The 23212-nt window shown below is 40.8% G+C and overlaps 1 protein-coding gene across 1 annotated transcript in view; it reads right to left on the bottom strand.

Moving 5' to 3' along the window:
• Positions 1 to 280: 280 nt before the first annotated feature.
• The window catches only part of ITPRID1 (ITPR interacting domain containing 1), a 163934-nt gene continuing 141002 nt past the window's right edge, over positions 281 to 23212 (bottom strand). Inside the window, exons 13-17 of the mRNA XM_006187759.2 lie at positions 10275 to 10357; positions 8583 to 9884; positions 2009 to 2136; positions 1133 to 1244; positions 281 to 662 (exon numbers count right to left, since the gene is read on the bottom strand). Of these exons, the coding sequence (XP_006187821.2) occupies positions 351 to 662; positions 1133 to 1244; positions 2009 to 2136; positions 8583 to 9884; positions 10275 to 10357 (1937 nt within the window). The 3' untranslated portion in view covers positions 281 to 350. The remainder of the gene's footprint in view (positions 663 to 1132; positions 1245 to 2008; positions 2137 to 8582; positions 9885 to 10274; positions 10358 to 23212) is intronic.

Raw genomic sequence — 23212 nt, forward strand, 5'->3', positions numbered from 1 at the left:
GCACTTCTATAGTTTTCAAATTTCAATACCTATTCATGGGTTTACATTTTACCTCCCCCAGTAGACTGTAAGCTTCAGCAGGGCAAAGACTGTACACCAAATATATCTTGAGAGATATATATATATACCTTGGCTACCACACTGTATGCCAGGCACATAGTAGGTACTCACTTATTCTGTATTGAATGAGTATTAAATTATTCCTCCCATGTTTAACCATAGAGTACAACATTTTAAAAAAACTGATGAAAGATTAATAGATATTTCTCCTTGGGGAAAATCTAGGTATCTTTTCTCTGGCTAGAAGGTGCTCTTACATTTTGCAGGAGGGTCATCAAATCTGCTGTGATCTAGAGGAAGACATCTGTGTCCTTTTCTCCAACTGGACAGTTTAACCGAGAGGCTGGATCTAACTCCGCCCAAGCTGGAGGAGACATCCTGCTGCTGCTCCCCAAGGTGGCTGGAGCAAAGGCAGCTAAATGGGCCACACCTGAGCAGGGCGTCCGCTGGCCGTCATCGTCATCGGGAGGAACGGCAGCCCCAGCGGCCATGGCAGGGTGGATCTTAGCACCCGAAGTCTGGCCATTCTTTTCTTCTGTCCAGTGACACTGATGCAGATTTGTATAACGTTCAGGTGGTTCCCCGGTAAGAAGCTCAAGCTGCTGAAAGGAAAACAAGAACAAAAAGTGTGGACCACCTACCATATTTACACCAAGCAGGTAACTCAGACTTGTGGGAAAGGTATTGACGGTGGTGAATTCTCTAGAGTGGGATCTGTGAGATGGCGGCAGATTCTGGCAGTGACTTGGCCCAAATTGTCAAAAACTGTGCTTCTTGTCCTCATTTGGAAAATGGGCTAATAATATTTTTCTCTTATATACAGGGCAGAGGAAAAGATTGGCATGGGGATTAAGTGATCTGAGCTCTAGTCCTGAATCACTACCAGCTAGCTGTGTGGCCTTGAGCAAACCTATGTGTCTCTCTGGGCTTCAATTTCTTTATACTTAAAATGAAGGTGTTGGCACCTAATCTTAGAATCTGGACTGACTGCACTGAATTCAGTTTCTCACTGAATGCACCCCTGCTACGGTGGGCAGGATCTAGTGAAACTCCACAGCCCACTGCCACGTACCAACTGAACAACGTCTTGGATTTGCTGAGCCCGGTCTCCTAATTGAAACTCTAGCTCCTCCACCTCCTGTCGCAGGGCCTCGCGTAAAGATTGCAGTTGTTCTGCCTCCTCCCTGCAGGTAAACAATATGAAACAACCAAATTTCATAATCACCTCCTGGTGCAGTCTTCCACTGTCCCTCTCAAAATGTAGGTCACTCCTTTAATACGTCTTAAAAGAGAATGTCACCTTCCTTATTTGTATCAGGCATAGATATATTACCCTAGAGCAGGTTTTCTTTCTTTTTTTTTAAAACAACTCTATCGTAGAATAATTTACATACCATAAAGTTTACTTATTTTAAGAGTACAATTCAATGATTTTTAGTAAATTTGCTAAGTGGTTAACTGTCACCACCATTCAGTTTTGGAACACTTCCATCTCACCAGTAAGAAACTTTGTGCCCCTTTACAGTTGATCCCTACTCCTATCCCCAACCCGCAGGCAATGACTAATCTGCTTTTGGGACATACACTTTTAATCTATGTGCGAATAGTGCCCATTTTCAAAACTCTAACAACCGCCAGTATTTGCATTTGCATGAGTTCCATTCACAGGGATTAAAGATATCCTGCTGGCTAGCCCCCTCTTCCCAGCTGCTGCCCATTTTCTGACCTCAAATAGCCCTGGCCTTGAAGAGTAAGGGTTGTTATATAGCAAATGGCTCTCACAGACTCCCACTGAGACAGCAAGAACAAGAACATGAAAGCGAAGGAAAAGCTGGCCAATTTCTCATTAGCCCTGCTCCCCGGTGCTCATCTGTCCTGCCCTGATTACCTTTCCTTGCTCCAGGTGTGCGGGCTGGTACTTACTTTTATGGCTCTCTTAGATAATTACCTTTCCTCCTCTGACATGTCCCTGGAAAAGAGTGCCTGTTGTCCTCTCAGGTGCTGCTCAATTTCTTCTAAATGCTCCCGGAAACTCTGGCATACCATCTTCATTGTCTCCATCTCGTGGACTGTGCACTGAGAACAATTAGAGAGAGCTGAGAAGGAAGTCCTTTCTGATTCACTGTGAGAGTGCACCACAGAGGCACCTGCTTTCCCACCTGGGCTTACCTGTTTGCAGTGAAGCTCTGCTGCTACCGTGTGGGGAAGAGGATAGGGAAAGCCCAGCCTTTGGCTTCTCCAAGCAACTAGAGGCGGTACGTGGCTGGGACAAGAGGGCAGCGATTGTCGGATGACCCTTATGTCCCAGAGACAGGAAGGGAGTCTGGAAGATGATGTAAGTGGTGCAAGGATGTAGACAGGAGAGGAGGGGGGAAGGGTCAGAATAGCATGGATTTGTGTTTACAGAAGTTGAGTCTTAGTGAATCTTGTTTAACTTTGGTGCTGAGTACTGCCTCACTCTGAATCTCAATGATTTTGAACACATCTGTTCAGATGCTGTGCATCTGATTAAAGAAAGTCGGCTGAGAATATTTTTTATTAGTCTTAGCTCTGCGTAACCACAGCCTCCGGTGGTTGAATACGCAGGATCAGCTCCACCCAGCTAACAAGCCCATTCAGAGTGAGGCAGGCATAGATTAGGCATCCCATCCTTCCAAGGACTGGTACCCAGAATTGAACTGTTTGTCCTCCCAATCCTGCTGCCCATTGCCCCAGATGTGACTCGCTCTGTAAATCTTACTTTGTCTGTATGACAGTGCCCTTGCCTTGATTTCCTTATGTAAACATCTTCTTGCAGCCACTCAGCCCAGTTTATTCGTCAGGTACTCTGCTGATTTGCTGAGTTCTTACCAGCTAGTCTCTTTGTTTTCCAGCCCAGGTTGCATCATGCTTTGAATAGACTGATGATCCAGAACTCCCAAATTGCTACCTATCTGACTGAGTGATACTAATGCTAGCTGGACCCTAATGCTGTCTCTACCAGGCCTACCAGTCTGCACCCTCTCCCTTATCAGTGCAAAGGCTGCCAGTTGCCTGCTCACTATGTCTCCCTCTCTTGTTCATATTAACAGAACTCTAGTATCTTAGGGGCATCAGTATGTCTAACTTAAAAACTACCTTCCCGGTATCCCTTATAGTTAGGGTGGCAGAGATGGAAGTGGAGACTGTATTGTTGGGAAGCCCTTTAAAGGAAACTGATTTCAATGGCAGGCCTCTTTTAACCTTATCTTCTTCTTCCTCCTTCCATAGAGACCAATCCCCGTTTCTAGGAAGTCCCAGATTTCTTATCCTTCTCCCCAAAACCACATGGCCAGGATCTTGGCAGCCTGATGGCTATCCTTACTGGGATTGTCATAATGGAAATACTGTCCTAAGAGTGGTATTTCAGTATTGAAAACTCTCCATCATTTTCCTTGAGAGTTTGGTTTTGATTCTGTCCTCTAACTTTTATACATGAGTAACATTTCGCATAGCAAAACTCTTCGATTACTTTTGCTTTAGCACGAGTGCTTTTGAATCAGTTAGAGGAGTGTTTGAAGGTTATTGATGTTGGCAAGACTGCTTGAAAGGTGGCTACAATTATGGCTCTTAAAACCAGAAAGTATTTTAGGGACCGTGAAGGACTTCTTTTTATAGATGTGTTCTGACACAAATCGTTAACTAAATTGTCCGAGGTCAAAAAATGGTAGATTTCAAACCCAGCTCTCCTGATTTCTTTCTTTTCTTCTCAAGATCTAGCTTGTGGTCACAGGGGGACTACAGTGTCGCTGGTCACACGGAGAAGTTATCTGTCCCTTAGGAGTGAGCCAACTGAGTGGTCCTAGTAGGTTCTTACAAGATGACCACGTTCCAGGGACAGTGAGGCCAGGCCTGTGGAAATACGGTGTTCAAGTAGGCTGAACGTTGTAAACATCGAATATTATGCTTTATCTAGATACTCTGGGGGTAACCTTTTGTGACTGAAAGGCATGGGGGCTGGGATTTAGGAAGAATTGATGGTGTGCTCCCCATGAAAGGAGTGATGTGGAAGATTCTGAGATGCTGCCATCTCCTGGTCAGCTCTAGAGTAGTTTTAGAAAAAAGGAAACCTTAGGCAAGAAGAAAAAAAAAAAAAAAAAAAAGGAGACTGTTCTACTATTCTGAACTGTTTTTTTCCAATATAAGGGCTAGGTTATAACTCAAGATACAATGCACGCTCTACTCTACTGACCCAAGCTGCCCATTAAAAAAACAGTAACTTCCACAGTAACAGCAACAGTATTGACCCTTCACTTTTGAATCGGCTCATATTAGTTTTTAAAATTTGTATGATTTTTCTTTTCTTTCAATATAAGTCACAAACATTATAGAATAATCTAATATCCAAAACTCTTACTTCAGATGCATCTCATTTTCTCTTCTGGAAAGATTTTTTTTTTTTTGAGTTAACAAATGATTGTGAAGAATTCACTTATATATAAGAATTTCATCATATCAGCAAGCCGTTATCTTAGGTAACCCACAAGACCAAAGAAGTCGCATTTGCCAATTAGTCAGTGTTTCTCTGCACTGTCACATACTTCTGTATAAGGGGGTGAAGTGGGGATGGTTTTCTGAGTCTTTTACCTAAACTTGCTTTTAGTTTCAGCACCTGCTTGAAACTTCCACTGACATGTAAGAGATGGTATCTATCTCTGCCTATAATCTTCACTGGGTCCAAGACCTATTTTCTAGGTAATTTTTTATAAATAATATCTCTAACCCTAGCTGGCACCTGACGTCTAACTTAGGCCCATTTTTATCCACAGTATTTTTCAGGCCTTACAAACCCAGGCTCACTCACCATGGGTGCTTTTTCTCTTTGTTCTTGGGTTTGTTCTTTAGTTTAAGTCACCTCCTCTTGTGACTGAATGCAATCCCTTATTTTTACTTGCTTTTCTGCTTGTGTGTGTGTGTGTCTGTGCACCTGCATACCAGTGCATATATACACTTCCATGTATGTGGGTTTTGATTATTTGAGAGTATGTGTGTGGTTCTTGGATCTAGATAGAGAGAAATGCATCATCATCTAATAAAATCCTACAGAGTATGTGTTTCAGCAGGTGTCTAACGCCAAATCAATTTGACATAAAAGTACTATTTTGGGGTATGATTATAAATTCTTAGAGGAGAGAAGACTACGGCAATATGAGACAAGGTATTAGAAGACATGATGGTGGTGTGTATGTTCACTCGAACTCCTACTCATTTAAAACCTACATACAAGTGTGAAGATGGCCATTGTGCTTAATGGGCCACAAAACCTCTGTATTTTCCGCAGAAGTGCTGATATGATATAGCGTCAAATCAAGAGGAACTTCGATTTCCAGTTGCCAGATCTCTCCACACAGCTGGGGTACTCAGGCCAAGGCCTCCCCATGACACCAGGGAGGAGGACTGGGGAGAGCTCTGCTCTACTGTGCAGGGGCACTCACCCCTAGAGCTGGCCCAGGTTTAATCTTCTGTCCCTGTTCTAAGCAGTGTCCTTTTACAGCTGCTAGATCCAGTCCTTACCATGTACCTGGCTCTGGGTTCCTGCACCTGAGTTTCCCCAGCAGCATCTCTCGCTCTTTCCAGTCTAGCTCTCTCCCAATCGCCGCCATCCTTCTGCCTGCCACCATGCTCCCAGGTGCCGGATGCCCACTTGCTCCTTCAGTCCCCAGACCATGCTGCTGTAAGTTCATAAGGACATCCCCAGTACATTATAAACCCTTTATGCCTTCTATAAAACCACACATATTAATGCCTTTACTGGGCTGTACTAACTGACCAGCTGTGCCCTCTGGGTGCCATGGTTTGCCTGATGAACTGGGCACCCTCCTGACACCTGTAGTCAGGTCCACCCCTTGAGTGACTGAGCCACTCTAGACCCTGGTGAGTCCTCTGTCTGCACTGATTTGTCACAATCACCTCAACCACGCCAAGTAACCTTGTTAGCTAGAATTTGTCTTCAGCTTGTGCCACAGGAGGCTGAATTACCCTTCTCTCTTGTTTTCATTTGTGGTCATATAACTGAATAAATGATAGGCTAACTGAATATCAATATACAGCTGTTGCCGTAGATGCTTGATCATAATATTAATAAATTAAGTAATAGTACTTCCCAAAGACAATTTGATGCAATAGATTTCCAGCTTCTTAGCCCATGGATACCTGTTTATTATTTCTCTTCTGAGCACCATCAATAAGTGATTTATACTGTTTCTGCGGTGATGTGGTAATGTGAACAGAAACTAGATAGCGTCTTATCACGGAGTAAGTATCTGCAGCATTTTAACTAAATGCTAAAAGAATGACGTGAGGTGTGTCTAGTGTGTCATTTCTTCTGAAGTTTTAACACAATTTTGATTTTTTATACTTTTAAACAAAATATAAAACCAAACATGGTTTAATTAGTATATCCTTGTAAAACTTATCTTAAAAATGTATATTAGAAAAATAACCTTTTTTCAGGATATGTTAGATAAAAAATCTGGTTTTCATCATAGTATCTGGAGTACCTAATTGTAGGATTTAATATTTCCCCCCATAGCTGCTTACAATGTCACCTTCTCCAGCTATGTCTCATCCCTGACATATTTCTACATGGACTCTGTTGTCAAGTAAATGTTTATTCCCTTAGAGCTGAGTTTTTCGACCTTGGCACTGTTGACATTTTGGGCCAGATTATTTTTAGTTGTGGGGGCTATCTTGTGTATTGTAGGATGTTTACCATCAGTCCTGAACTTGACCCACTAAACTCCAGTAACACCTACCCTACTTATGACAACTAAACACGTCTCCAAACAGATGCCAACTGTCACCAGCGGTGAGGAAAATTACCCCCAATTGAAAATCACTGCCTTACAGCATTTAAAGTCTCCCGGTAAATAACGATGGTGATGATGACCCCTACTATTCTCCAGGGTCTGAACACCAGTCCTTTGATCCTCCAACGGATCCTAGCTGTACATTAACCTTTGTTCTTTTCTCCCACTGAACTTTTCAATAATGTTATACCTAGAGTTGATCTCAACCCCTTCTTTTACTAGTTCAACCCTCATTAATGACTCATTCTAAAATATTACAAATGCCTGGGAATCTTGAAATTTGAAAAAAGATGTAGTGAATTTTATATTTCATGTAACCACTTTCTATGTTTATATTACACTTCTATACATTGAAGGACCATGCAGTAATTCACCTTATCTTTAAAATGATCACTTTCTCATGTTACTATTACACTTATATAGATACACAGATATTTTTCAACGTTGGACACATCTTTGGAGTGTATTACTCAAGAATTTGGTGTCAGTTAAATTTGAATTTGAATCTGGATCTAGTAGTTGGGGGAAATTGGAAAAATTAAACTCTCTCAGTACTAGTTTCTTCATCTGTAAGAGAGGGAGGAATTGGCATGCATAGGGACTCAACAAATATTTATGGCATGAATAAAATGAGAGTTACTTAATATAGTATAAATAAAGTACTTACCATAGACAAATATTCATAGAATTAAAAGAATGAGAAGGTAACCCAGAAAGTAGCAAATAACAGCTATTCAGTAAATTACAGTTGCTCTCCATTCTCCTTTAAAGAGCTATAATCCTACATTACATGTGCCATCTCCCCCGCCCCCCACCTATACACGCAGTTTCATGTGTGATATTCTTAACTTTTTAAAATCAACAGCTAACTCTGATGGCCTGGATGATCTCTGACTTTGAGAATCGCTGAGGAGGGGTCATTGGAAAGACTTATTAAATGCCTGTTGGTTTATCAGGGGCTGAACAGGTTTGGGGGGTCGTTCAGTTTCCAGTAACCTCAATGTCCACTTTTAAATAAGCTTAGCAAAGATAGACCCAGAGTCCCTCTATCTGACATAAGGCGCTCCATATTTAAGACCTGAACAATAATAAAATAGCAACAAAAATTGATTATAAGACAAACAACCACACAATTAGCACTTTATAGGGCTCCCTATTGTGTGTGCGTGTGCCAGGCACTGTGCCGAGTACCTACCCTAGGAGTTTTCTCTCATTTCATCTTAAAAAAATTCCATGTCAGTGACATAAATAGTCCCCCTATTTTGTAAAACAGGAACTAGACTCAGAGAGATTAAATGGCTTGTACAAGATCATACAGCTAAGTGAATTCAAGACAGAATTTTCGGTTAGACTAAACTGAAGAGGATGTACAGATGCATTAATGCTTTGAAACTTATGTATGAATCTTTGTGTTCTATCTGTGTGTTCTATATAAGTATGTTCTACATCCCTCTATAAAATGGGGATTAATAATAAAATTTGCCTTCTTTCACAAGGTGATTGGAAGTATCACATAAGAAGAAAACTGTGAGAACATATTGTAAACAATAAAGCACTCTACAAATGTAACTCATGATTTGAAGTGGAAAGGCCTGTCCTCAGAGCTCACATCTGGAAAGGAAGGCTGAACATTTTCCCTGAGGTACTTCTTGTTGTTGCATCTGTCTTCCCATCTTTGCAGAGGTAAATACTTACAGAATACAGCTCCCTCACTGCAGTGTCCTGAAGGACTTTCAAAGTCTTCATGAACTGGGCTTCCAGAGTATATGAGCATGGGCAGTGCCTACAGGCTGAAGACACGGAGCTGGGGCTTTGCCTCTCCAAGTGGCGGTGGAGATGGTGATGACAGCAGACACAACAGTGGGCAGGTGCAGCATGACAGATGCCCACTGGGTGGACACTAGGGAAGACTGTGTCTAGAGAGACAGATTTGGTGAGGGGCCGGGCCTTGTTACTTGGAGCTGAACAGCAATGCCAGGGGCTAGGCTCACATGTATAAGTCTGAACAGAAACATCATTGAACTGTCTTGCTTCTGCCCCCAGTCCTGGTTCTGTTGTGGGGACAGGGTCACACATAGTGAATTCTGAAGTTGTTCCTCTAGAATCTATCCCCAACACCACAGCATTCTGAACAGCCGATGCCAGATTGGAGGACATCTGGATTGTCACAGACTTGGCACTAACAGTGCTGAAGTCAGCATTTGGAGGAAGGTTTCCCAGCTCCGATTCTGTCCTAGGTGGTATTTGACCCAAAGCACTACACTTGGGCCTCACTTGGGGAATATCTCCAGCCACTTTATCTAGATGGCAAATAGACTTTTTAGATGTTTGAACAAGGTCAACTGTATAGGGCATGACTTCACTGGGCCTGAGGACATGCTGTGGGGGACTTTCTCGCATCAGTAAGGTGTGGCTGATGTCAGGACAGAGTTTACCACTTTCCACACCCCTTGGGGCCTCAGAGTCAATGTGAAGAGACTTGTCTTGATCAGGATCAATTCCAGGTGATTTCTGAGACTCACAGTGGTGGCTTTGCACGTATACTTCCCCATCTCGTTCAGGCCTCAGAAACCCATCCTTCACTTCTGTGGTGTGGGTCACCATAAACCCCAGGGGACAGTCACATTTGGAGGTAACTGTGCCCACAGTAGCCTCAGACTCACTTTGGGGCACAGGCAGGTGCTGCTGCCGGTGGCCATCTTTCCTTGGGAGTTCTCCCCCAGTGGTGGTCTTACGAAGGGCCAGATCTGGGGTCAACAGCTCTGGGGGCCCTTCCATGGCCTCAAACTGAGACTCTTTCTCTTCCACAGAGGTTGAGACCTTTTCTTCCAAGACACTCCAGTCCTGACTTGAAAAAGATGTGCTCACCATACCCGTGGAATCAGACCCATCTGACTCCCGCTGACAGTCCCGGGATGACTCCGAGCTGTGGCTCTGACTCCTTGGCTTTCTGTATCCATTCTCAGGAGGACTCTGGCTGCTTGACAAGGAAGCTATCTGTGGGAGAAACTGGGATAAAGACAAATGGGTCAGAAAGGTGGAGGAGGCACTAGGTTTACGAAATGTTTTGTTTTGCTTTTTTTCTTATCATTAACTTAGGAGTCAGGTGACAAGGGTTATAAATTCAGGTTTATGTCAGTTTATGCTTTGCCTGGCCTTTTTTATACAAGGCTCAGCTTCCTTCTTTAGAATAATCAAAAGCAAATAAAAAGGGAAGGAACATTGAGCTTTCTGCACCTTGTCCAGTATGACTCCACTGTCCCCCATCCCTGGGGGGTTCCTGTGGCATGTGTCTCCTAAGCACTGGTGGCACTTTGCAACTCGGGTAACACACTTTAATCTTGTCTTTCCTTCCATTCCTATTCCAGCCCTCAAGTGGCCCTCTACCTGGACGAGTTGTGGTTCCAGTGGCTCCTCTAGGAACCCGCTGCTGTCAGACTGGCAGCTGTTTGCCCTGTTCACCATGGCACCTGCGGAAAGGAATAAAGAGCCCTGGGGTTAATAAAGTGAAGACCGCCAACAGGACTGGGGTCAAACCCTCTCTCTGCCTGACATGCCTTAGATCCTCAATAGATGTCCACTGCATGCAAGTATAAATGAATGAGAGAATTCCAAGGATTTTTTTTCTCAGTTGTCAGAGTCCATGTAAAATGGTGCCACTGGTTTCCTGATACAAGAAATAAAACATAAAACAAAGGAAGGAGAACTAACATCTCTTAAAACTAAATAGCGATATGATTGTGATATGCATTTTTACTAAGGGGAAGAAAATCCAGAAAGAAATGCATATGCCTTGAATACCACACTAACAAAACAATAAACACCAAAATTTCTATATGTGAGTCTACATATTGCAGTGGACTGAATGTGATGCCCTCTCCTCAGTTCATATGGTGAAACCTTAACTCCAAAGATTATGGTATTAGGAAGTAGGGCCTTTGGGAGGTGATCAGGTAATGAGGGCAGAGTTCTCATTAATGGGACTAGTACTCTTATAAAAGAGGCCCCAAAGGGCTCCCTTGCTCCTTCCACCATGTGAAGACACAGCAAGAGAACGATCATCTATGAATCAGGTCCTCATCAGACACCAAATCTGCCAGCACCTTGATCTTGGACTTCCAGCCCCCAGAACTGTGAGAAATAAATTTCTGCTGTTTACAAGCCACCCAATCTATGGTATTCTGTTATAGCAGCCCAAACTGACTAAAATATTATATAATTTTTCTTTTTACTAAATGTTGGATAAGAACCCCTTACTAGCTTCATCTGGACTCTATTTATATTAACAAGTCTGCACACTTGTTTTAGTCTGCTGCTCCCATCATTGTGAGAGGCTGGAAGGGGCAGAGAAAGAACAATGTTAAGTGTGGGCAGGTAATAACTCCGTAAACATGAGCACCTTGAAATTCTAAATTTATCTGTAACTTCTTATGTAAATATTATATTGATGGAGGTGGGAGAAATGGGTGACCACTAGAGCGTTAACCTGCTAAAAATTAAATTGTAGGATTTTTTTTTCTCTTCTGTAATGAGATGTGCTTCTAGCTCACTACGGTATAAGCTAGAAGAGGGAGTCTTTTGGGAGAAGGGTGGTTGGAATGTAGCTTCCTTATAATACAAGTGATAGAAGAAAGATATTTATTTATCTTGGGAAAAAAGACTGTAGGTCTGGGATGTGGGTTAAAAGGAAAAAGCCAATAGGGTTGGTGGCTGTAATGCCTGAATATTTAGTACCTGTTGTCAAGCAAATACTTGAAGAACTAGCTGCTGCAGAAGAATTCAAAGGAAAAAACAAACAAAGGAATATCCAGCCTTTGCTTAGATGTCCTAGATCCAACCGTCAAGGACAGCTCCACAAAAAAGGCAGGAGCACCTCATCTCCTTGTAGGACTGTCTCCCAGCTGCCTTAACTGCCCATGGGTCTGAGCAAAGAGAGCCTAGAGACATGGTTCCAGAGCTTTAAATATGTTTTTAATATCTCAGTGTTTTAGAAAGATAACTGACTATTTAAGTAAAAATGATAACATCACAGTGTGGGGTTTATAACAAAGACCTAGAAGAGCCAAAAAAACCAAACACCTGTTATAAAATTAAATGGTGTATGGAAGGGACTACCTGTGAGATTTTCCTCTGACAAGACAATGCAATTTTTATAGCCTTTAACTTGGGTAGTAGAATACTTGTTTACTTGCTGTCAAAGGAAATAGTGTATACTCACTTACGTGTGTAATATTTAATGTACACAATATTGTGTAATATAAGACTTCACTGCTTTTGTTATAATTAACTCAGCCAGTATGAAAAGTCTTCAGATCTTTAAGGAGGTGGAAAAAAAATCACCTATTTTCCTCCTTAGATCAACTATGGGTACAATATAAATGATGATTATGTCAGAAATCTTTCAAAAACTAAATGCAAAATTTCAAATTTTTTTCAGGGCTATGGAAAGGGCTCTGGCCACTTTGGCTGGAGCCCCTCCACTGAATAACTCTATGGACTGGGAAGCCCATCCTCAGGAATTTCCCACACAAACCTCCTGTTCCGAGTTCCCCTTAGGTGCCTCAGATACCCAGCACAGCCTGTTTCTACTCAGCCCCCAATGGCCCTCTGCAGCAGGCAGAACATGTAGATAGGAGAGACTTTCACTCTCAGTCCCCAAACCTATGCTGTGTCAACAGTGGGAGACCCAAAGATATTCAGCAGAAGGGTTGAACCTTGCTGCAGGATGGACAAAACTGACTTAGCAACCTCTCACTTTTTCTATATATATTTTGGGGCAAGATTTGTACCACAAGCTGTGAAGGACTCCCAGTACACCATTATTCTTTAAACTTTTCAGATCATTATCTAAGCAATTACTATTCTGGAATGTAAGATTCATATAAAATTGTTAGTCCCTTTCTTATAACTCTTGGATAAAAATATACAGTAGAGCACTAGAAAGAAATTATAGGTTAGAGCCCATTTGTCTGTAAACTGGTTGGTTCATATCAATCTGGTCCAAATGAAAATAAACAACAGCAAACACAAAGGGTCCCTAAAAGGAAGAAAGAAATTTCCTCTAAAAGGGGTATATTTATATTTTAACTGTTATCTTTAGTTAATTGTACTTGTGTAAAACACAAAACCCAAAACAAATAAGCAAAAATAACCTCTGAAACTCATTTAAGTGAAAGTGTAAAGCAACCAGATTTTGAAAGCCTCTCTTTGATGGCAAGATCAAATGGTGGAGTTGGGCACAGTTCTCTCAGGAGTAGAGGCTTATTTATCTTGTGTTTTAGAAGTCAAATACATACATCTGAATCATTTCGAGCAAGTCACCAAGAAAATGTGGTCCAATTTACAGTTGGCTTAGTTTCTTCAGGAGGCTAAACATCTTTCTGCTTCTACACCACCTTTTTGGCAACTAGATGATAAACATCTCAAAACTGGGTGTGCAAATTCCAAATATTCTCTTAGGGTTGTAGGAATTACATGATACAAAGATTGAGGAATCGTCTAGCCCAGGGTGGCTATGATAGATGATTAAACAAACAAATACAAATGTGCATCGTTAATCATTCCCGCACCCTCACACCTAATATGGAACATGAGGGAGGGCACGGCTTCGGGGAAGAAGACATGGCCTCTGATGAGTAATGAAATTAGCACCTGCACCTCCAGGCCAACCCAACCCAGTTCCTGAAACTGTCCAGGCGAAGGCAGGTAGAATTTTAGAAGCCTCATCACCTCCAATGGGATATTCCCTAGGCACTTACTATGCCCAAGGAGTCATAGCTCTTCCTTACTCCGCTGGATTGGAGCCTTAACTTACCCCTACCTATCCCTGACCCCGACCAGTACCCTTTGCCTAGCTAGGTCTTATTATTCAAACCCTCCCCTACTGGGTGGATCCTGTTTCAAACCACCACCAACCTCCCCCAACCCCTGCAACTGCCATGAGCTTGTCATGCCCCTCTAGACTGCTGATTCCCCCACTCTGCCAATCTTATCACTTGAGGGGGCTAACTTCTCTACAGTGTACGCTACTAAGATCCAGTTTGGCCCCGTAACTGAGTCATCTAGAAAATCTGGAGCCAGATCTACTGGCTTCAAATTCTGACTCTTACTTACTAGCTGTGTGGTCTTACACTCTCTGGGCCTGTTTCCTCATAGGGAAAAAGAATAAATATGATGATAATGTTACTTGCAGGGTTGTGAAGAGGATAATATCCAATAATATGCACATGAAGACTTTATGCACATGTAAGACATGATATAATTACATATACATTTTTACTGCAGAACATCATCTTAATATTTTGTTAGCTGTCAGAACTCAGTCATTATTAATATCATTTTAAATATCATTAATGAGTAACCTTATTAATGTTAATATTTGTTAGAAATTTCCAGCACAGGACTGTCCTCACAGAGTTAGATTTTACCCTCCCAATGAGGAGATTTCTTCATCATCTCCTAAGTTTGCCTGGGAGGAGACTGGTGCCTCAGGCACTTGGTCCAAACAATCACCAGGTGGCAGCATTACACCAACCACAGCACAGAGGCGTCAGGGCCCTGCCGAGAGTCTCTGAACTGGTTTAGAATAGTGAGAAAAGTCAACCTGAGGGGCTGCTTTTTCTGAGCTGAGTTGGTAATATAAGAGCTCAATCCTCAGTGGAAAGTTTTACACTTAATGTAGTCCGAGTTTCTAGAGGCTCAGGAAAAAAGAAGCCTTTGGAATTGAAACGTAAATGAAGGGAGGGAGAAAACTAGTCTCTAGGGGTGTGATGTGTGCTGGAGCTGTGCAGAGCAGAAGAGATGGTTCAACCTTAGGCTGTTTGGGACTTCCATCTTCACCGATCTATTCTACTTTTTTTTTTTTTTTTAACCAAATTCTTCTCTCTTCCATTCCCCAATGGTAGAAAATTCTGTGACAGCTTTGTGGTGAAGTTCAGTCTTGGGGCAAATTACCTTTCAACTGGACTGGACATTACAGGTTATGCAAATGTAAATGCCTTTAATATATGGGCAGGTGGCATAAGTATGAGAAGCAGCAGGATTCTAGACAGCAGGGAGCAGCGTGGATGGTTTGGACTCCAGGGTGGGTGTTAACCCAAAGGCATTTAAAAAAATTAACTTGTAGAACAAACAAAACCTCTCTAAGGGCCACAGTCAGTCCCCCTAATCCTCCAGGCTGGAAGCCAGAAGAGTGCCACCTACCATCCAATGCAGGGATCCCTTTTGGAACATTCTTTACAGATGGTCATCTAGCTGGTACCTGCCCACTTGTGGTGACAGAGACCTACTCCTATGTAGTCAGAGTGTATCATACCTTTTAGAAAGTGCCTCTTTATATTGAGCCAAATCTACTTTAGCATTTTCCATTTGTTGCTGGTCACAGTTTGCTCTGTGGAGTAACACAGAGCGTGTCTAACTCATTTCCCTCTGGACAGCTCCCTCGCACTCTCCAGCCCTTTCTCCCTAGCTTCAATCTCCTCAGACCCTTTAAATCAGTCCTCACAAGGCAAGGTTTCCAGGCCATTTGTGTTTTGTATTTTTGAATAAGCTCTTACTTAATAATGTTTACTGTAAAACTGGGCACCCAGAACTAGACTCAGTGGCTGAGATACGCTCTGACCAGCATGGAGCAGAGCAGGACTGACCTTTCCCTTCTGCTCGGTATCCGACTTAGCTACAGCCTGAGGTTCGTCTGGTAGAAGTTGTGTTTGCAGTGCTGGTTTGTACTGAGGTCAGTCTCTATTTTGTATTCTTGCGGAATTTGATCTAGCTAATTTGGGGCCATGGTTCCAACTTTGGATTGTTTTGACCTTTGTTCTGAAAGCTATTTGTGTTATCCATGGCTTTGAAACACAGTCTTGCTGTGGGCCAGGTCACCATTAATATTCAGAAGAGACTAGGCCATGAGAAAGAGCCCGGAGATGCTCTACTGCAAACCTCCAGTCTTCATTTAACAGATGTTCATGGGGCCACTGCAAGGTGCTCACTGTTGTCCAAACTCCATGGATGCATCAACCAAAGCACCTGGCCTCACGGAGCTTATCTGTATCTTGACTGAAGTTCTAGGACTGAAGAAGGGCTGAGAATATTCGTGACTGTGGCAGATATTCCCGAGGCTAGTTAATTCTTCCTTCTATGCCAGAAGGCTGGGGCAGAGGAGTTTCCATCCTATAAAGCTTTCCACATAAGGATTTGATAACTTCTATTAGAACTCTATTGACATTTTCGTTTCAATTTCTTTCTTATAACCTGGGAATCCTTCCTTTTTCTCTTTCTCTTTTTCTTCTTCTCTTTCTCCTTTTCTTCTTCTCTTTCTCCTCCTCCCCCTTCTTTTGTTATTGCTCCAGGTTTAGCAATTTCGCCTTTGCTCTTTAGTCAGAATAACCTTCCTTCATCATTATCAAAAAACAAAAACAAGCACCCTCAAAAAAACCCCAGCTGCTTCTCTAAAATTAACTTCATTTTGGCTTAATACCATTAGTTGTTTATGAGCATTATAGAAGTAGTACATAGTGGTAAAGCTGTCTGGGAGCAAACAGTATCCTTGTTTGACTTAACTGGTTGGATTGGCAGAGGATTGTATCAAATACTCAGAGTCAATAAAACTTTTACATGGTAGTCTGCTTCATTGAAAGTAATCATTTAAATATCCAAATTCGATCTAATTTTGTTACAATCGTAAGTAAAGAATCTTTGTTAAAAATATGATTCTTAAAAAAATAGTCGTAATTCATGATGGAAAAGGAAAAAAAGTTGGAGTCTCCAAGCTGGAGCTCGTAGGACTTTCATCAAGAATCAGGCTTAGGCTTTTCATCTGGCTACGTTCTCGGGGACAGATGCAGGGCTCGTGGTTGCGTCCGAGACAAAGGGGAAACTCTCAGGGAAGCCAGTCGTATGTTGGTTAGTCCCTGTTTGCCCTTCCTTGCCTTCAATGCCCCCACTCTGGTCATTTTCTGCCCTGTCTGCACTGCAGGCTTTCACTTGTGTTTGGTTAATGGGAGGTGCCAGTAGAATTAGGAGACTGAAGGGCAGAAGGAAAACACTGAGTACTTATTTACCACTACCTCCTTCAAGGTGCTATTTGCAAACAGCTGCATTCCTTTACAGTGGGAGCTCCAGCTAAGGTATTTCTCTTCTAAGGCTTCCACTTTCACCAGGCTCCAGTAAGGATAACTCTTTCCTGCTGTTTTTTCAGACCTGGGAGTGATGGTGGCCTTTTGCTCTTGCTGGCCTAGGGGGGGATTCCCCATCTCTTGCTGGTTCTTTGAATCCAGCCCATCTCAGTAAATGGTTCTTTTTCAAACCCCTCTTCTGAATATGCTATTGCTTTTGTGTCTGAGTGAAACATCCAGTACAATCAACCAGACAACAAAAAGTGCCTTGCCATGGCTAATCTAATATTATTGTAGCATTGTATCTTTTGATTTTAATTCTAATTAATCTCCTTTTTAATAAAAAGGAGGTTTAGGTTTTTAGGGGCTTCAACTCACCCAAGCTTGGAGGAAAGATGGACAGAGGATTGGGACCCAGCCTTCCAAATCTGTCATATTTAATTCCTTTTATCTCTTTGTCCTGTTCATTTTGTTGTTTCTTTAGAGGATGACTTCCACGTCACTTTTTTTTTCACTATCGATGTTATTTTTACTGTTTCCAAGTCATTTTAAATTTTGGCAAAAATTATTTCATATATTGTCATTCAAGCATTTAACAACTCTTTACTGATTGGCTACTCTGTGCCAGGCACTGGATGAACAATGGAGAGAGCTGAAAGACACAGCCCAGACTTTGTCTACTTGACAAGGCACAGATTACGGATAAAATAGATGGTAAAGAAAAATGCTAAAAATGCCTTTTAATTCAATTTGATAGCAATAAAAAATACTCTAGACCATCTTTGTCAACATGTTTTAGAAACATAATTCACAAGGCATGCCTCGTAAACAATGAAATAAAACAAAATAATCCTAAAGGTGATGACTAGTTACCCTCTAAAAAAAAGTTTGCTATATTTATTCATTCCACAAATATTTATCTATTGAGTGCTTACTGTGAGTTAGACAATGTTCTAGACTCAAGGGGTACAATGGTGAATAAGATTGTGTCTCACCTCTGCAGAAGTTCACAATCTAATGTTCTGAGAATGAACACTGAGGATGTCAGTAGTCCTTACAAAGAGTGAAACAGCCTTATAACAGGAGTCTTTGGACATATTTAAAACTAAGTCCCTTTATCTGAGTCTCCAGCAGTTCTGGCTCCTCCCTTAAAAAGTGGTTTCACTGACATGTATAAACTATTTGGAGTAAAGCTCTAAAAATTGTTCAGAAGAGAAATCCTGAATACCTATGACAGGGGGAAAAGATCAAATGAAGCTGTTGTATATATTTTTGTGACATTCATGGCAGAAAAGGAAAACATGGTAACAAAGGATAATCATGGATCTATAAATATTAAAATACAAACAAAAATATATTAGGAAAACTTATCTCTACCTAGTAGCACCAGAGTAGTGATGGCAGTTAGAATGTTATCAATGGCAGTGTTCAGAACAAGGTTATACACTAAAAATTTAAAGCATGATTGTGGTCATAAGGTGACCTATTTCAAATTGACTTTTCAAAAACAGTTATGTGGCTGGCTTAATTTCAAACAAGCAATTTTGATATATTTTCTCCATTGCTTTATGTGATGTTATGATTTTTTTTAATGGACTTTGCTCTTACAAAAGGAAAACCAGAAGATGCATGCATAGTAACAGATTTTGAGGCTGAATTCTTTTTTTCTTGGTAGAACATGTTTTTGCCCAGTTTGCAACCCACTTGAACTTCTGTTTGTTCTTTGATTTTAGAATAAACTTAGGCTCCTTTTAACATTAGAAAAATTACAGATTTTTCCATAAAGAAGTCTTAACAAAATTTACTTAGGATTTTTATCATCAAGAAATATCTGTAAATAAAGAACATTCTTAATACATTCAGTGTAGATGAATCTGAAATATAGTGTTTTAATTTAAGGTGAGATCATTTTATTTTCATTAAGCATTTATAAAATAACTTTATAAAGGAAATGTTTTTAAAAGACATTCTAAGAAAAGCATACTCTAATTTTTTTTAACTGTTTAAAGAAGAGCATACTTTATTTAAAAACCTGCTTGATCATTTGTTTCCCCAACATACATATTTTTGAGTGTTTGCTCTGTGCTAGGCACTAAGGTAAATTCTGGGTACTGAAAAGAAGTCCTACATTATTCTTGCCATCAAAATGCTACGATGTATTATGCTATACATCAGAAATTGACACATTGTAACTGACTATGTTTCATTTTTTAAAAATGGCATGGTGTAGTGGATTTACCTGCTTGAACTTAGCTTTCCACATATCATTTAAACAAAGAATTATTTAGGAACATGTTATATAGAGAACTAGTTAACAATAAAATAATCAGAATTGAAGATGCAGAACTGAGAGTCTTGGGTCTGGATCTGCCACTAATCATCACTGGCGATGGAACAAATCACTAATGTCATGGGCCTTTCTTTCCTCATATGTAAAGTATGAGGGCTGGCCTAGAAATGTAGTCATTAAACCTTCCATTTTATAATAACAAAATTTGATTGCCTGAGATAACCATAACCCCATGCCAACCTCTAAATATCTAATATGAGTGTGCGTATTGGCTCAGCATGGCCCACCAAAGCTTACCAAGGCACGACAGGGTATCCTGCGTGTATTTACAAAGAAAAGGAGGGAGGACTAAATCTATTTTAAAAAATAAGTTATTGTGGTTAATATATACAGATTAAAGGTAATGTGGATTGAATGGTAATATTTTAGAAATTCTAAGAGGACAAAGGTGAACAGGGAGTCAGGGGGCAGAGCAGAGAGGATTTCCTCTCTCTCACATTCTCTAAGGTGGCGAGCAATCAGGCCTTACAGAGTGAATCCTGCAATGCTTTGTGTCACTCCCTCCCTCATGGCACACAGGATAAAACATTTTATCCACTTTGGCTTCTAATAAAATGCAATTTGCATCAGCAAAACTCATTTTATAAAAAAAGTTACTTCCGTTGGGTTATTTGCAGCACAGAATTTGGGCAGGGCATTGAGAGAGATCTGGGTTTTGTCCTGATGCCAATGCTTACCAGCTGGGTGAATTTGAGCAAGTTACTCAACTTTTATGAGTTCTGGTTTCCTTATTCACCAATCAGAAATAATTACAGGTAAGTCTTAATACTCAACTATAATTATGGGGTTCTACATTGTCACCAGATTAAAAAAGGGATGTTTCTGAAATCTGCCTTTGGCCTTTCTGGGTTCTCTGTTGCTTTCTTGGCTCAAAGCCTTTTCTAACGTCATCTCTACCTTCTCCAAGGAAGAGGGAGGGCCCGCTAGAGGCATTTTATCCTGGAATTGGGCTATGGATCAGTGAAGAAACATTCTATACTTTCCTTTTTGTGGCCAAAATATTTGTGAAGCTTGTGTACCGAGAGTTGGCAATACCCAGATGCCTCTAGCAGTGTTGTATATCAGAAGCAAAGAGCAAGAGAGGGATCCCCAAAGAATAACGTGAACCTGCCTTCTTTCCATTTTCTCTTGAGCAGCTCTAAGTATTTGTTGTGGGATATAGTCCTACTGGCAAGAGGGGCAAATTGGGTGGTGGTTGGAGAGATATACATGAAGTAGAAAAGTTCTTAAGTTTAGAGAAATGGTTACACCTTTGATCTGATACAGACATCAGAGTCCTTGCTCCCATAACACTAATGGATACCCAAAGGGCATATGAATTGTAAGAGTCTGAGCCAGATGGCTTCTGTCTTCCCCAGGCTTCCTTAGGATCCCGGGAGGCCAGAACTACCAGGAAATGTCTGAAGAGCACGTACAATTTCTCTAACAACAATAAATATGTTGCTTTTGAAATTTTTCCCCACCATTTCCCTTGCTACAAATAGAAAAGGGACTTTATTTTCTTTTCCTGTAGTAACTTGTAGGTATTAGAAGCAAATGTAAGCACCTTTCTTCTGAAGTCAGATATTTTCTTCTGAAATTCAAATATTTTATCTTCACTCTCTCAACCAAATTTACTGATCTTACTTTAGGTAAAGTAGTAGCCAGCCCTAAAGTACCATGGGAGCAGGAATGGGGCACAACTATAAACCAGCAAATTACAAGGGAAAATGGTGATTTTGTTTTTCCTTAGAAGATGGGACACTGAATTATATGTAAGGCAAGGGATTTGTCTAAAGGGCAATTATTAATGGAGGAGACCAGTAAGGATGTGTTTCCTCAAATAAGTTTGTCTAAACTCTGTTGTTTCCACTTACAGAGACGTTTTCCTCACAAAAAGCAAAATGGTTTTGATTTTATGCTGACACACATTTTCTTTTAATTAAACTATTGGAGATGTTTGATTAGTATCTCAATGTCCCTCATGCATAACTTAGAAATGCTTACTACTGCATAAAGGTATGATATCTTGGCACCTTAAAACCTAAGGCTAATTTTATTATAAGTTATCGATGAAATACTTGATCCTGAGAAACTCCTTTACATTAATCATCCTCTCTGCACAGGGCTACCACTTTTTAATTGTTGGTGTTGTCTCCATTCTAATTAGAGCCGTGCTTCAAATCTGCTGAGGTTAGAGGAGTAACAATAGGATTTTCCCTTCTCCAGGCTTTTCTTTCTAAAAGATGCCAAGTGCTTTAAAAATTGAACAACTTGATAGACAGATTATTCTGCGATGAGCACACCTACCGCTGATGTGCCACCATCTCTAGGGCAGCTCCCTCCAGCTGTTTACCACCTCACAGTGGTGCCTGGGAGCAGTTGGTTACAAAGGAGAGAAGAATGCCACTTGGAATATAAGCAACAGGGGGTTTGAGGAAGAGAAGATATAATTATCTAAATTGGAATGTGACCAGGACAATCATACCATATATGCAAACCACCAAGGTGAAAGTCACCCCTTTTATTAGTGGAGCACTTGGATTTGGAAAGGCAAAAAGTAGGCAGGAGAGGTTTGGGAGTCTGACAATTGTTTGAAAGACAAGCTAATACTTTTATGCTGCCAACATATGCATTTGAGAAAACTTTTCGGTCTTGTGTTTTATTGTCTCATTCACTTGCACAAATCCTCATGCTGTTTCTTGCTTTGGGCACAGAGGAAATCAGGAAAAAGCCACTGAAAAATGTTCTTCCAGCTGTCTGGGGAATCTACTGTGTGGTTTAAGGTACTAGCTGTTTTCAAAGCTAAAATAACAGATAGAGCCTGTGGAATCAGAGATGATAGGAAAAGTTAGATCTTTGTCAGTGTGTGGAAGGGTGTGTTAAAAAGTGTATTACCCTCCTTCTCTTTGTAGTTCCACTCCGCACTCCCCTACTGTTTTTCCTGGGAACACTTCCCAATAAATCACTTTAACACCAATCTTTTCCCAAGGACTGTTTCTGTGGATCCCAATCTGAGACAAATGGTAGGGATGATTTATAAGTAAACTTGAGAACCTATATATATATATATATATTTTTAATGAAGGTACTGGGAATAGAGCCCAGGACCTTGTGGATGCTAAGCATGCACCCTACCACTGAGCTGCATGCCATGCCCTAGAACCTATATGCTAAAAAATCTAATTATTGAAAGCAATAGGCCTCAATATGTAAACGTTCATCACGAGGTCCTGAAGGGCTAATCATAAATAGAATAAATGAAAAAAAGTAAATTAATAATTTATATTAAAAAATCAAGAAAGAGCCACTAATTGAAAACCATGATCAATTAAAGATAATGTCACTAACATATTGACAACAAATCATAATTTTTGAGAATTGGAAGAATTCCAACAATTTACATGTTTGTATGTACAGCAGGCATCTTGTAACAGTGTCAAAGTGTTGTATAGCAGCCAGGACTCTTAACAGAAAACTAAATTAGAATTCTCAGAAAACTCTACCACACCACTTGTATTAGCCCTTAATTAGTCAAGTGTGTTACCAGTAATAGTCTTGATCACATTTGAAAATGAAAGTCTATATAATTACACATACTTTGCTTATAAGAATCAGAAGAAAAGATTTCATTTTTCAAATCAGTTAATGTCTCATTTTGCTTAAGAGAGCACTAAAGATTATATATTGATAATCACTCATCCATGTCTTCTTATCTTTGTCCATAGAAATGACACAAGAGGATTCATAAGTGACTTTCGTGATGAATTCATAGCAATAACAATAGTACTAACAGCCACCAGTTACAGTTTGCCATTACTGTTCATGCTGTTCTGCACCCACTGTTTCTGATCCTTACAACTGCCAAGTTGGGTAGATTTTAT

This window comes from Camelus ferus, chromosome 7 (genome assembly GCF_009834535.1).
Source record: "Camelus ferus isolate YT-003-E chromosome 7, BCGSAC_Cfer_1.0, whole genome shotgun sequence".
In the NCBI taxonomy this organism is placed as follows: Eukaryota; Metazoa; Chordata; class Mammalia; order Artiodactyla; family Camelidae; genus Camelus; species Camelus ferus.